This window comes from Myotis nattereri (assembly GCF_964212035.1).
Source record: "Myotis nattereri genome assembly, chromosome: 1".
Classification (NCBI taxonomy): domain Eukaryota; kingdom Metazoa; phylum Chordata; class Mammalia; order Chiroptera; family Vespertilionidae; genus Myotis; species Myotis nattereri.
The window spans coordinates 49556627-49571115 of NC_138075.1; the positions used below are offsets into that span (position 1 = coordinate 49556627).

Below are 14489 nucleotides of genomic sequence, written 5' to 3' on the forward strand. Positions count from 1 at the left end.
TTGTGGTTCTCCTTATTTTTTCTAATTATGAAACCTTGACTGTTGGTATTTGGTCAGTGGTTAGTAGCAGAGTACGTTATAGTACAGTATCTGCATTTTGTCTTACTAAATTTATGATGTGATTTTTTTGATTCTATAAACATTTCCTGTTATAAATTACAGTTTACCCAATAATAACTTAGATTTATTTTTTTACTTGTACATAGCTATTTTCTGTAGAGGGGAGAAAGCTGCTTAAAATGTAATAAAATTTAAGATTTATTTCTTATTTCTAAACCATATCACATTTGGGAATTCTCTCTGAGGTTTATAAAGGATTATTGAATATAAATTGGAAAGGATTGGCTCTGTTAAATGACAAGAGTACTTGGTTGTGCAAATGGTTGTTGGTAGACAAGCTAGAAATTACTGTTACCATATGTTTGCTTAACTTCTGGGTTTGATGAGTTTTTCCCTTTAATTTGGAGAGTACCAATAACATAAAACTAAGGGCTGAGTAGACTACCACTTTCTTTGTCCTCCATTTTTGAGAAGATGTAACATTAATTTTTAAGACATTGCACTGTTTGCTGTTATTAAATAGTTCTTGTGAAGATAGTTAATAATGAAATAATCATACTTCATGAAATTTGTGTCTTTGAAGTCAGCATAGGCTTTGTTTTAGAGAACTCTGCATGTAAACTTGATTTATTCTGATTCGACTGATCTGTGAAAACAAGTATGTTCTAAAAGAATTCTGATAGCAGCCCTTATTATTTAGGAAAATGTTGTGTGGAAACTTAAATAGTATGATAGTCTTCATTTTAAAATATAAATTTCAAAAATACAAAATAAATTCTTATTTATCTTTCAGAACTATCTTGCAGGCTGGCTTGCCACAATATGACATTGAAATTTTAAAACCAGTCAACATGCTTTTGTCTATACAGCGAAATTTGGCAGCAACATGGTATGTGCAAATTCCAGGGATGGAGATAAAAGGAAAACTGAAACCTATGCAGGTAAGTATATATATGAAAATTGCCCTGACCAGTGTAGCTCTGTGGTTAGAGTGTCAGACCTTGAATCAAAGGGTCGAGGGTTTGATTCCTGGTCAAGCGCAAGTACCTGGGTTGCAGGTTGGCTCCCTGCTCCTGGTTGGGAAGCCTGCGGGAGGCAATCAGTTGATGTGTTATCTATCTCACATTGGTGTTTCTCTGTCTCTCCTCAGTCTCTCTCTCCCTCCCTCCCTTCTTTCACTCTCTCTGAAAAATAATGGAAAAAATAGCCTCAGGTGAAGTTTAACAAAAAATAAAAAATAAATAAAAAGAAAGAAAAGAAAATTGCCCTGCCTGGGTGGCTTATTTGGTTAGAGTGTCGTTCCATACACCAAAAGAAAGGTTGTGGGTTCAATCCCTGATCGATGCACATAAGGAAGGCAACCGATCAATGTTTTTCTCTCACATTGATGTTTTTCTCTTTCTCTCTCTCTCTCTCCCTCTCACTTCCTCTCTCTAAAATCAATAAAAAAACATATCTCCTGGTTAGGCTTAATATATATATGTATCTGAAAATTGCTAGATAGGCTTTTATCATTGATCATAGTGCAGTTCTAGTGCACGTCAGAAGTGATGATACCATAAAAGGGAACACTAACTGCAAATGAAGTCATTCTAGTTTCCTACACTTTTCTGTATTTCATTTTAGTCAAATATTTGGTAAAACCAGTAAAAAGACTGAGATAAAACCTGTTGGAGTCCACTGAAAATATTATTAGTAATTTTGGAAAATTCTAATAAAGTTTTAAGGCAGTTAAATTATAAGAGTATAAAGTGATATTTAGGTACTATATTCAAAGCACATTAGTAGGATTTTATAAAATCACTCTTAATGATAAAAGTGGTCATTTAAGTGAATGTGTTTAAGAACACAATAAATACACCAGTATTTCTTAAAGGGTAGTTAGAATATCATGTATAGGTTCACAGGGAAGGATGACACTGGTGGAAGATGGTCGTAAAAGTGTAGGCATCTTACGTTTCTCGTGTGCCTGTGTGTGAAATTGTTGAAGCCCAACAGCAGGGGACAAAGTACTGGAGAGAGTAATTAAACAAGTAGAGTGTGTGAAAAACAAAAATTGAGTAATTTAGTGATTTTTGACATCTGTGATTATTTCAGAGTAAGTTCTAAGATAAAATAGAAAGGGTCAAAGAAGCTGAGTTCCACTAGGGAAGAAGTTAAAATTGAAATTTGTTGTAGGAATGTCCCTATGTGTAGTATGAGCAGATACATTATATGAGGAACAATGTCTGTTTAGGGTATTCATAGAGAATTCTCTATTCCAGAGTATGGGACAACTTTTAATTTCTCCCTTACTATTAAGACATTAGATCTTAGGACTGATATTTGTCCCATTTCACTTTCATTGAAAGATTGAAGCAAAATAAAACCTAAATGGCTCTATCAGTTAGAGGATGTGGCTCAAATTATGACATAGTTAGACACTATAAAGTAGATAAAGTGAAGGAGCTAGAACTGTACAAAGCAAAATGGGTATATCTTAAACATAAAAATGAAAAAAAGTGAGTGCAGAATGATAGTGCCTTTCTATATCATTTCAAATTTTACAACAAGCAAGCCAATGGACAGTGCTGTATATTGTTTATAGTGGGAAATGTAAGAAAGCTTATGTGGAAAGAATAATTCTCTAATTCAGGATAGTGTTTTTCTTTGCGGAGGAAAGGAGAAGGGAATGAGGTCTCAGAGAAGTAAACATGGGGCTTCAACCATATCCATTATGGGGAAAAAGATCTGAATCAAATATAGGAATTTGTTAAGATTTGACTCAGGTATGTACTCTGGGGAGGATTATAGTATTCTCTATGTTTTTCCTTTATGTTTTACATATTTCAAAAGAAAACAAGAAAGTATCACCAGTTAAGCATCAAAGGATGGTTATTTAACTAAAAAAGTGCAGCCTAGGGAGTATGGTCTCCATTGCCTAATTTGACAGAGATCCAGGCCTCTTTAAACAGCCCTTCCTTGGTCAGGATGTGTGTTAATTTTCTTGGGTCCAGAGTACATCTAAGAAAGGGTGTCAGGCAGGTGACACCAGAAGTTGTTATGGGTCCATCAGCTTGACAGTTCTTTAAGAACTGAGCGGCTGCCTCTCAAATTGACTGACAGACTTAGTGAATATCACTCTATGTATATGATACGGTTGCTTTTTTTTTTTTGAACTGTTGTACATGTGTAAAGGTTTCTCACCACTTCTTAGGAGGTTGTTATAATAATCTGGACTCCTAGTCTAGAATGATCACAGAAAAAATGGAAAAGAAGGAATTATGTTTACAAGTACAGAGTATAGATTGCTGTGGAAGGTGCTGGGCTTTAAATGCCAATGGGAACAATGGTTGCTCTTTTCACCCACAGGAAACCAAAGGTGTGGTGAAGTTAGCTGCTCTTCAGGCAGTTGGATATTGTGGTTGGTATCACAAGTGGAAATGAATACACAAGGAAGTTCTAGGGTGTTACAGAGACGTCTGTTATCTGAGGACGGGGGCTTGTGACAAACAAGTAATCCCTAGTTATTATCTCATGCTGAAATACCTCCCCGCTTTTATTTAGACTGAGAATCAGGCAATTTCTCTGGCAGTAGAGGCCTAATTTGAGGGACAAAGGATACTGTGGTATTCAGAGGAGAAAGTGTCATGAATGCATGCATGCTTATCTGAATATGTGTTTATACTTGAAACAGGCCCATTGAGTCATTCTGTGTGTAAAGAAAACGTACAAAAGATGGAAGGATTAAAAGGTTTAATGGATCTTAGCAGCTAATGGCAGCTTCATTTGTTCTGTTTCATTTTCTGTAGCCACCTATGAGGAAGAGGATATTATTCTTATTTTAAAAATTAAGAAACTTGAATTAAGGAAGCTGAGTTGGCCAACAACACAGCTTGAAAGTGGTAGACTTGATACTGATCTGCTGGACTTAAAAGCTCTTGCTTTCTTTTTTTCCTTTCTGTCATGTAAAGTTAGGAGATGAGCAAAATACTCCTTTCCTGGTTTGTGCTTTGTCTTTTAAAAGTACTTTGTAGATGTGTCTTAGAAGAATGACAAATGCATTATTCTTGACAACTTAAACAAATGTTTTATATATGTCCAGATGCATATGTACTGAGGATAAGTGCTCCTACATTATAGGAGATCTTTTTTTTTTTTACTTCTTGGAAGAGTCCAGAACTTTCCCTGTATTGAGTTTGGAGGGGAGTAAATAATAATACGGAAGAAGGAACTGATACTGGGTGAGAAGAGAGAAAGACAGACTAAAGATGAGGAGCTAAGGAGAGGGGAGAGAGGTACAAGTCCAGGAATGAGACGAGGCAGAATAACAGATAAGGCAGAAGAATGATGGCGTGCCAGAGGCAGGAGCTTGGAAACGGGTGGAGGCAGAAGTGTGTTCATACACAGGAGGGAAGTCTTATACTATACAAGATGAAATACTTCTCTCCTGGTACCCTTTTTTAAAAAATTAAATTTATTGGGGTGACATTGGTTAATAAGATAATATAGGTTTCAGGTGTACAATTCAGTGGTACATCATCTATATATTGCATTGTGTCCCCCACCCAAAGTCACATCTTCCATCACCATATATTTGACCCTCCTTAGGCTTTACTACTCCTACCTCCTTCCCGCTGGTAACCACCATACTGTTGTCTCTATGAGTTTTTGTTTGTTTTTCTTTTTTCTTTTTTTTAACTTGTTTTTCTTGTTTGTACATTTGTTGCTTTCAGTTTTATATATCACATATGAGTGAAATTACATGGTTTTTAACTTTTTCTGTCTGACTTATTTCACTTAGCATGATATTCTCAGGATCCATTCATGTTGTCGCAAATGTCAGTATTTGGTCTTTTCTCATGTCTGAGTAGTATTCCACTGTATATATGTGCCACATCTTCTTTATCCAGTCCTCTAGCGAAGGACACTCAGTTGTTTCCATGTGTTGGCCACCGTTAATAATACTGCAATGAACATAGGCATGCATATATCTTTGTGAATAAATGTTTTCAAGTAGATACCCAGAAGAGGGCTTTCTGGGTCATATAGTAACTCTATTCTTAATTTTTTGAGGAGCTTCCATACTGTTTTTCATAGTAGCTGTAACAGTTTACATTCTTACCAGAAGGTAAGGGTGTGAGGGTTCCTTTTCCTCCACAACCTCTCCTACACTTATCATTACTTGTCTCATTGATAATATTCATTCTAACAGGTGTGAGGTGGTATCTCATTGTAGTTTTGATTTGCATTTCATTAGTGGCTAGTGAAGTTGAGCATCTTTTCATATATCTGTTAGCCATTTGTATGTCTTAGGAGAAGTGTCTATTTAGGTCCTTCGCCCATTTTTTGATTGGATTGTTTATCTTCCTTTTGTTAGGTTGTATAAGTTCTCTGTAAATTTTGGAGATTAAACCCTTATCTGAAATAGCATTGGCAAATATGTTCTCCCATGCAGTGCAAATCACTGTACTATTGTCTGTGTCCTGCTGGGGTCCAACCCCAGCAGGTCTAGGGGTCCCCAAAGGTGTGGACGGAGTCGGCGAAGAAGGAATGACACGGAGACAGCGTTCAGTTGATCAGCAGCCTAGCCAGGATCTCTAGCCAGGGTCTCCAGCCAAGTTCTGTTGAGGATCTCCAGTGAAGTTCTGGTTAGGATCTCCAGCCAGGTTCTGTGTCCATGTTCTCTTGCTAGGTTCTCCAGCTAGGTTCTCCAGGTTCTCCAGCCAGGTTCTGTAGCCATGTTCCCTCGCTAGGTTCTCCAGCCAGGTTCTGTCCAGGATCTTCAGCCAGGTTCAGTCACCAGGTTCTAGTCAGGTTCTCTTGCCATGTTCTATCCAGGTTCTGTAGCCAGGTTCTGTCTCTAGGTTCTTCAGCCAGGTTCTCTCGCTAAGTTCTGTCTCTAGGTTCTGTGGCCAGTTTCTGTCCAGGATCTTTTGCCATGTTCTCTCCAGCGAAGTTCTTCTGTCTCTAGGTTCTGTGTAGGTTCTGTGTCTAGGTTCTGTTCTCTTGGTTCTGTCTCCTGAGTTCTGTCCAGGATCTTTTGCCATGTTCTCTCCAGGGAAGTTCTTCTGTCTCTAGGTTTGTGTAGGTTCTGTCTTCTAAGTTCTGTCTTGTTACATCTGTATTTATACCAGTTGATTCCAATCCTATCAATCTCTATTCTAAAGGTTAGAGCGTTTCTTATCTCCATTCCAGGAAGTAAAGATTATGTAGCTTAAGCATGATTGTTCATAGTTAAAGCGGTTAATTACCTGCCTGGCACTTAGTTAAGGGGTTTTATTCCCTCCCTAACTTCAGGGGAAAATCCCTACCTGGGGAAACAACCTTTCTCAGAGAGGTGACCTTGGTTAAAACACATAGTGCCAAGAAGGTGAGCAAACATATTAAGAACAGTATGCCATATATGCCAGGTCCCTTGAAACAGCAAGGATGGACCGGCTGCCGGCAGTGTCCGTGAGTCTTTCTTTTTTTCTTATCCCTTGAATACCATGCTGTTTTGATTATTATAGTTTGTAGTATAATTTGAAGTCAGAGAGTGTGATAACTCTGGCGTTGTTCTTTTCTCTCAGGATTGCTTTAGCTATTCTGGGTCTTTTGTGATTCTATATAAATCAGATATATTTTTTTGTTCTATTTCTTTAAAAAACATCATTGGGATTTTGAAGGAAATTGCATTAAATCTTTATATTGCTTTTAGGAATGTGGCTATGTTGATTTTTCCAATCCATTAACGTGGGATATCTTCCTATTGCATTGTGTCTTTTTCAATCTCTTTTAATAATGCTTTGTAGTTTGCAGTATAAAGGTCATTCACATCCTTTGTTAAGTTTATTTCTAGGTATTTTATTCTATTTGTTGCAATTGCAAAAGGAATTTTTTTTTCATTTATTTTTCTGAAATTTCATTACTATATTGTAATGCATTGGATTATTGTACATTGACTTTATATCCTGTAATGTTACTGTACTTTTTTATTGTTTTTAATAGTTTTTTGGTTGAGTCTTTAGGGTTTTCTATATAAAGAATCATGTCATCTGCACAAAGTGACAATTTTACTTCTTTATTCCCAATTTGGATTTCTTTTATTTTTTTCTCTTACCTGTTTGCTCTTGCTAGGTCTTCCAGGACTATGATGAATAACAGTGGTGAGAGTGGGCATCCTTGTCTTGTTCCTGATCTTAGAGGAAAAGCTTTCAGTTTTTCACCACTGAGATCATATTAGCTGAGGGTTTGTCATATATGGTCTGTATTATGTTGAGGTACTTTAAATGTAAGTTGACTAAAATGGCACAGAATAGCAGATTGGATCAAAAAACAAAACCCAACCATGTGCTGTCTTCAGGAGACACCTCTAAGCTGATGAGGCAAATATTGACTCAAAGTTAAAGGGTGGAAAACCATTCTCCAAGTAAATGGCATCCATAGAAAGGCAGGTATAGCCATACTTATATGTAACAAAATAGATTTCAAGATAAAAAAGGTAAGATGAACCCTGGCTGGTGTGGCTCAGTTGGATGGGCATCATCCTGTTCACCAAAGTGTTGCCGAGTTGATTTCCAGTCAGGACATGTGCCAGGGTTGTGGGCTCGGTCCCATGTGGGGGGCGTGCGGGAAGCAGCCAATAGATGCTTCCATCGATGTTTCTCTCTCTCTTTCCCTCTCCCTTTCTCTCTCTAAAAATCAATAAAAAATAAAAAACCTTAAAAAAAAGGTAATGAGACAAAGATGGTCATTTTATAATGATAAAGGGCACTACATCAAAAAGACATCACACTCTAATATATGTGCTCCAGTCGGGGAGCACCGAAATGTATAAAGCAACTACTAACAGAACTAAAGGGAGAAAGTGACAAAAACACAATCACAGTAGGGGACTTAAATACCCCATTGACAACTATAGATAGGTCATTCAAACAGAAAAGCAATAAAGAAATATCAGCCTTAAATGACACATTAGACCAAATGGACATAATTGACATTTACAGAGCCTTTCATTCCAGAACACCAGATTATACATTCTTCTCTAGTGCACATGGAATATTCTCAAGGATAGACCATATGTTGGGACACAAAACTAGCCTCAACAAATTTAAGATAATTAAAATTATATCAAACATATTCTCTGACTGCAGTGCTTTGAAATTTGAAATTAACTGCAAAAAGGAAGCAAAAAAATCCCACAAATACTATGTGGAAAATAAGCTAACTTTGTTTTTTAAAGTTAGATGAATAGTCAGTTAATTTGAGGAACCATAAATTAAGACATAGATATGATATTCTGCATTTTTTATTACTTTATATTTATAACAACTTATTTTTGGTTTCTAGGTTGCTCTCAGTGAAGATGATTTAACAGTTTTAATGAAAATTTTGCTGGAAAATCTTGGGGAAGCTTCTTCACAGCCAAGCCCTACACAGTCTACCCAGGAGGCTGTAAGAGTAAGAAAAGATGTTTTGAGTGGACCTGACCACCTCAAAGGTAAAATTGAAGATTTTTGATTTGATTATGGAGAAAAATGAGCATTAATGCCATATTTATATTTAGTGGTTTTTCTTAGTTGTCCAGGATAATATGGTATGAACTGATTCAGTCTTGTATTATTTACTGTGGAAAAGCTCCCAGGGGAAGGAGGTATGTATGCTCAGTGTCTGCTGTAAGGGAAGGGCCACCTGTGCTGAATATATATGGGACAAATAATTGGCATTTTTATTCTTATAATATTATTTAAATAATTGTAGAAAGTATGATATAAATGTAGGATAATAAGTTATCCTAGCTTTTAAAATATAGCTAAAATCATACACCTACCTAAAAGTTTTTTTAATTTTCGTATTTATGTTCAAACCATCAGAACAAGATTTGGCAGACACACAGCTTTCTGTGGATCAGAGTGTCACTCTGCAATTTGACTTTCACTTTGAATCTCTTTCCATTGTTCTTTATAACAATGATATCAACCAGGTATGTACTAACTTTCTGTATTTCGAAATAAATCCTTAGCTCTTTATTGAATTTGGAATAGTGGCATTTTTTGATGTTTATTCATAAAAATTAATATGTCTATGAAATTCTGTTTGGACTACAGAACATACATTGGTCTTGCTCTCTGACTTTACTTTTTTGGTGTTGTTAATACTACTAGGCAAAGGCAATTTTTTTATTTTGTTCTGAGTAACATTAGCACTAAAACACTTAAATCCATCACTAATAGAAGAATCTTATATATGAGGAACTAATTATATGCACAATTTTATTACATAGATTGATACATAAGTATAACTATTTAAGGAGAATAACTTAGTAGTGGCTTTGGAAACTTAGAGGAATATTTTTTAAATTTATCATTATGATATAGTATGAGCATTAGCTATGTTTTTATTGAATACATTTTATATGTAGTAATTATGTGTTCAGGATACTCATTAATGAATTGAAGAACCAAGGTCCAGTCTCATAATTATTTGAATTAAGTAATGTATCAGTGGTATTTTAGAAAGCTGTTTTTTTATTATATAGTGTCTTTTAAAAAAAATTAACCTTTATTGTTGAAAGTATTACAAATGTCCCCTTTGTTTTTTTTCTCATTGACCTCCTCCACCCTGTATCAACTCCTTCCAGGCCTTAGATAGTATCTTTTAATAAATATTTTTGGTTATATAAATCATGTCATATAATAATCATAATACATATGCCATTTGTTAATACCTATGTTAGATTGATTAATACCCATAATATATTCTAATTATGGGCTTTATATCTGTTGTTAATGTCCACTTATATGTTATCTTATATTTTATATTATTTTCTAAAAATTATGCAATATTCATACATTGTTACTGTTAAACCTTGGCTATCTGTCATTTGTACAACAAACTGCCTTAATTTCTAATGTCTAATGTTAATTAGAAGATCAGAAAATTACCTTCTGGAAAATTAATAGTTAAATATGTTCTTCATTTCACTTAAGGTACCATCATTCCACTGGTTGCCCAGTTTTAAAATCTGTATCTTCGTTTATTTCCTTCTTTATTGATTTTTATTCATTTAGACACTGATTACTATCAGTTTTTTCTTTGATTGAACCTTTGTCCTTTCCTAGCAGTTCTCACTGCTGCTTTATTTGAAAAATCTTAGCTCACAATTATAGTACCACAAAGGCTTCCTTGTTTGTTATTCTTTTTATCCATCCTAGATATTGGCACATGTTCATCTTCCTAAATGATTTTCATGCCATTTACAACTTCCCAGTGTTATGTGCATTTTGTCTTACTAGAAAAGATTCAGTGGCTCCAAGTTGTCTACAGCAATATCTGTACCACAAACATAAGTATATTGTGATCAGTAGATGTGTCACAGGTCATTTCTGTTAATAGCTACAAATCAGTAGTTTATACCCTGGCCTGGTGGCTCAGTTGGTTTTGGAGTGTCGTCCCTTACACCAAAGGGTTGGGGGTTTGATTTTCAGTCAGGGCACATGCCTAGGTCGTGGCGTGTGTGGGAGGAAGTTGATCCATGTTTCTTCTCTCTCTCTCTTTTTCTTACTTCTTCTCTCTCTAAAAATCAATAAAAATATATTCTCAGGCTAGGGTTAAAAACAAACAAACATGCACAAATCAGAAGTTTGCGAATTATTTACATTTTTTAAAAAATATATTTTTTATTGATTTCAGAGAGGAAGGGAGAGGGAGAAAAAGATAGAAACATCAGTGATGAGAGAGAATCATTGATTGGCTGCTCCCGCACACCCCCAACTGGGGATCGAGCCCGCAACCCAGACATGTGCCCTTGACCGGAATAGAACCTGGGACCCTTCCGTCCACAATCTGACGCTCTATCCACTGAGCCAAACGAGCCAGGGATATTTACATTTTTATAAATTAAAGTCATTCCAAGTTTGCTAATAATAATATCATTCTGACCCACTTGCATGCAATGTACTCTCTTAAGTGAGAGATGTGTAGTTATAACGTGTGCCCAGAATTGCACATCACCAGTACCCCTCATATGAATGTCATGGTCTGTAGTGAGCTATCAGGACTAAAATTCTTTAATTAATTGAAGACTTTTTTTCTTTGGTTGTTTGGTTGGATTTTGTTCTTTTAAAGTCTGGGCATACCTACAGAATTTGCAGCTATGTGTTTGGTGACATAAAGATTGCGGTCCTTTTTCCTATAAAAACAATTTTAAATCTTTAGGATTTGAGACCTTGATTAGGCCTCTGTATTTCTCTCCAGTCCTCATTCTCTAGCATTCTTTAATTGGACTATTCAAGCCTATTCAGCCTGTATCTTGTGCCTTCAGAGCATCTTGAATTGTTTGTTCATGCTTTCTCCCTATCTAGATTGTCTTCTACACTTCTTTGCCTGTCTAATCCCACTCAATTTCTGAGGCTCAGTTACATTCTCACCTTCTTCAAGAATTTTTCCTGGCCCACAATGACCTCTTTGACCCTCTGAGCTTTTGCTGTTTTAGTCTTACCTAATCACTTCATGTCCTTTGTGGAATATGGGAGAATATAAATATGAACAAACAAATGACTACATGTCTTTTTCTTTTTTTCATTTACAACTTACAATATCTCTTTGTGATGTTTGTTGCAATGTATTTCTGTTTTTTTTTTCTTTTCAATTAGGGTATAAGCTCACTAGCTCACCTGTCATGCCTTATCCTTTCTTGTAAATCTCATAATTCCTATCATGGTGTATTTTACGGAAGAGCTCATTAAATATTTATTAGTAAGAATGATTGATTGACAAAAATATCTTCTGATTATTTTTATTTGCCACGAACTGATAAGTTCTTATATATTAACTATTGTTGAAGATCAGCACATATATATGTATTTATTTGCATGTACATATACCCTCACGAACAAATATTATTCACTGTTCTGTTTTTTTGTGTTTCAACACCTGTTTTTTTAAAATTTATGATATTGATTTGCCTTTAATTTCTTAATTAAAAATATGTTTATAAGTAATTACATAATATTTAAAGATAATTGATTCTTTTGCTTGAAATATACCACAGGAATCCAAACTTTCATTTCATAATGACAGTTTCCGGCTTGGTGAACTCAGACTACATTTTATGGCCTCCTCAGGGAAGATGTTTAAGGATAGTTCCATGAATGTGGGCATTAAACTTAAGACATGTACCCTTGATGATCTCAGAGAAGGCATTGAGAGAGCAACATCAAGGTTTGTCATTTCCGAATTTGCTGTACATTATTTAAGGTTGACATTACACCTGGCATTGTTACCAGGTATTGATTGCTAGGCTTGGGATGATCGAAAGAGGTCTTTGGTCATACTGCAACTTGAAGAGTATCAAGAAGTAGTGCTGACATCAAATTCAATTGCTTTAAAGTTTGAATTAAAGGCAAGTTTAATAATAAAATGGAATATTCTTAAAAGTAGGAACCAGGAGAATATAAGAATTTTAATAGTTCAATCCACATGGGGTGGCCCATTGGTAATGTATTTTTCTAAATTGTTCCCAGTAGGCAGAATCTTTTTTAAAAGCCTTAAAATTATATATAAACTTTCTTTGTCTTACTTATTTTCTCTATAAACAGTTCTGTGAAATTTCTCTTAAAGTTTTAATAGAAGTGGAATCCCTAGCATTTTCACATTATCAACACACTTTTAAAAGATTAACTTATATTAGCCTGCTATAGAGTGAGGAATGTGTAACTTTAAATAGACTAATGATATTTTTATTTCTTTCCCAAATAATGAGACACAATATTTTTGTCCTTAAATTTTTTTTGAAAAACAAAACAAAACAAACAACAACAATAACAATAAACTGTGCTGCTACCTAAACTCAGACTCATACTGGATACTTCTGAGCCCTTTGTTTTTCTAAGAGATGAATAAATGAGAAAATAATGCTGCCATGCATCCAGCTTTCCATTTTCACATTTCATATTTGAGGTGGCTGTCCACAGCTGCCTAGCCAATGGTGATTAAAGGCCATCATCTTTTTGGTAGTCTGCTCTTTCCAGCATATGTCCTGAGTGGGAATTATTGCAGTTAATTGATGAACACTGGCTGATTTGAATTATATTGAATACTTTTGGACTCAACTTGTATAGGATGATTTTTGGAGATGAGGAGGTTTTATTTTGGTAAATAACCTTAAAGAGGTGTCCTTTAAATTTTGTGGGACCACATTAATGTGTTTAGTTAATTGTTGAAATTTCTTTCAACAGTCATTGTTTTTCTAGTATTGCATTATAATGATAAAATATCCTGTAATTGCCCAATAATTTGAATCTTGCTGTAGAGATAAGGAGACCATGTTTTGAATGCTCATTAGCTAATTAGACTCTAATTAATAGCGGTCTTTCTTTTTTCTGTTCAGATGAGAAAAATAAAGAGATATATATATATGAAATATATAAGATACATATATATATGAAATTTTCCATCTTTTTAATTATTCTAGCAGGAACAAAATAATGAATGTATATTTTTTCAGAATGATTGATAGGAAGAACGACCAAGATAACAACAGTTCTATGATTGATATAAGTTACAAACAAAGCAAAGATGGAAGAAGTCATCTTGATGCTGTTCTTGACAAGCTGTATGTATGTGCCAGTGTGGAATTTCTGATGACTGTGGCAGATTTCTTTATCAAAGCTATGCCTCAGAGTCCAGAAAATATGGCAAAAGAAGTACAGATTCCACTGCGACAGACTTCTACAGCAAAACTCAAGATAGAAAAAGGTTAGCAGAGCTTCTCAGTTATAGATGACAGCTTGTATATTTTAACAAAAATGCAAGTAAGCAAAAAGAGAAGTGGAAACTATGAATGTATAATTATTCTTTAAATTTAAACATATTTTATAGAAAAATTTTAGTAAGCATAGATTTATATGATTAGGAACCAGGAAACTATTGCTCCCAACTTTGCATTACATTTCTTTACTTATTCAGAAATAGAGTGAGCAAGTTAATCTGTGTCTGTGGTTCCCCTCCTTATAGAAGGGAACTCTTTTATTCAAAGAAAATATTAGGAAGAAGTATAACATATTGAAGAGCAATTGAACATATAAAAACAGAAGGTGGGGTATTGGAAGACAGCATGATGCCCCTGGTCGCCGACTCCGTCTACGCCTTTGGGAACCCCTGGACCTGCTGGGGTTGGACCCCGGCAACCTTAGACTCCTTCAACTCACTGTAATGCTTACAAATGTCTAGTCTGTGTATACTGAAGTCACTTCCTGCTGTATTAATTCTATATTCCAGCATTACCAATACATCAGTCATTTCTATGTTACGTTATAATTATCTGAGGTCAGGTAATTTTCTCTCTAATGTATAACTCAGTAAGATTGGAAAATTACCACTTACTGGCAAAGTCAGAATTTTATTTTTTCATTTACCTTTAGTAAACAGCAATCATCTATCCTAATAAAAGGGTAATATGCTAATTA

General features: G+C 35.0%; 1 protein-coding gene across 4 annotated transcripts in view; it reads left to right on the forward strand.

The window, feature by feature from the left end:
* VPS13C (vacuolar protein sorting 13 homolog C) overlaps positions 1-14489 on the forward strand; it is a 192245-nt gene that overhangs the window by 111460 nt on the left and 66296 nt on the right. For all 4 annotated transcript variants that reach the window (XM_081094698.1, XM_081094699.1, XM_081094700.1 and 1 more), the window contains 5 exons: positions 854-1001; positions 8371-8521; positions 8895-9004; positions 12074-12243; positions 13529-13779. In XM_081094698.1, coding sequence (XP_080950824.1) covers positions 854-1001; positions 8371-8521; positions 8895-9004; positions 12074-12243; positions 13529-13779 — 830 coding nt within the window. The remainder of the gene's footprint in view (positions 1-853; positions 1002-8370; positions 8522-8894; positions 9005-12073; positions 12244-13528; positions 13780-14489) is intronic.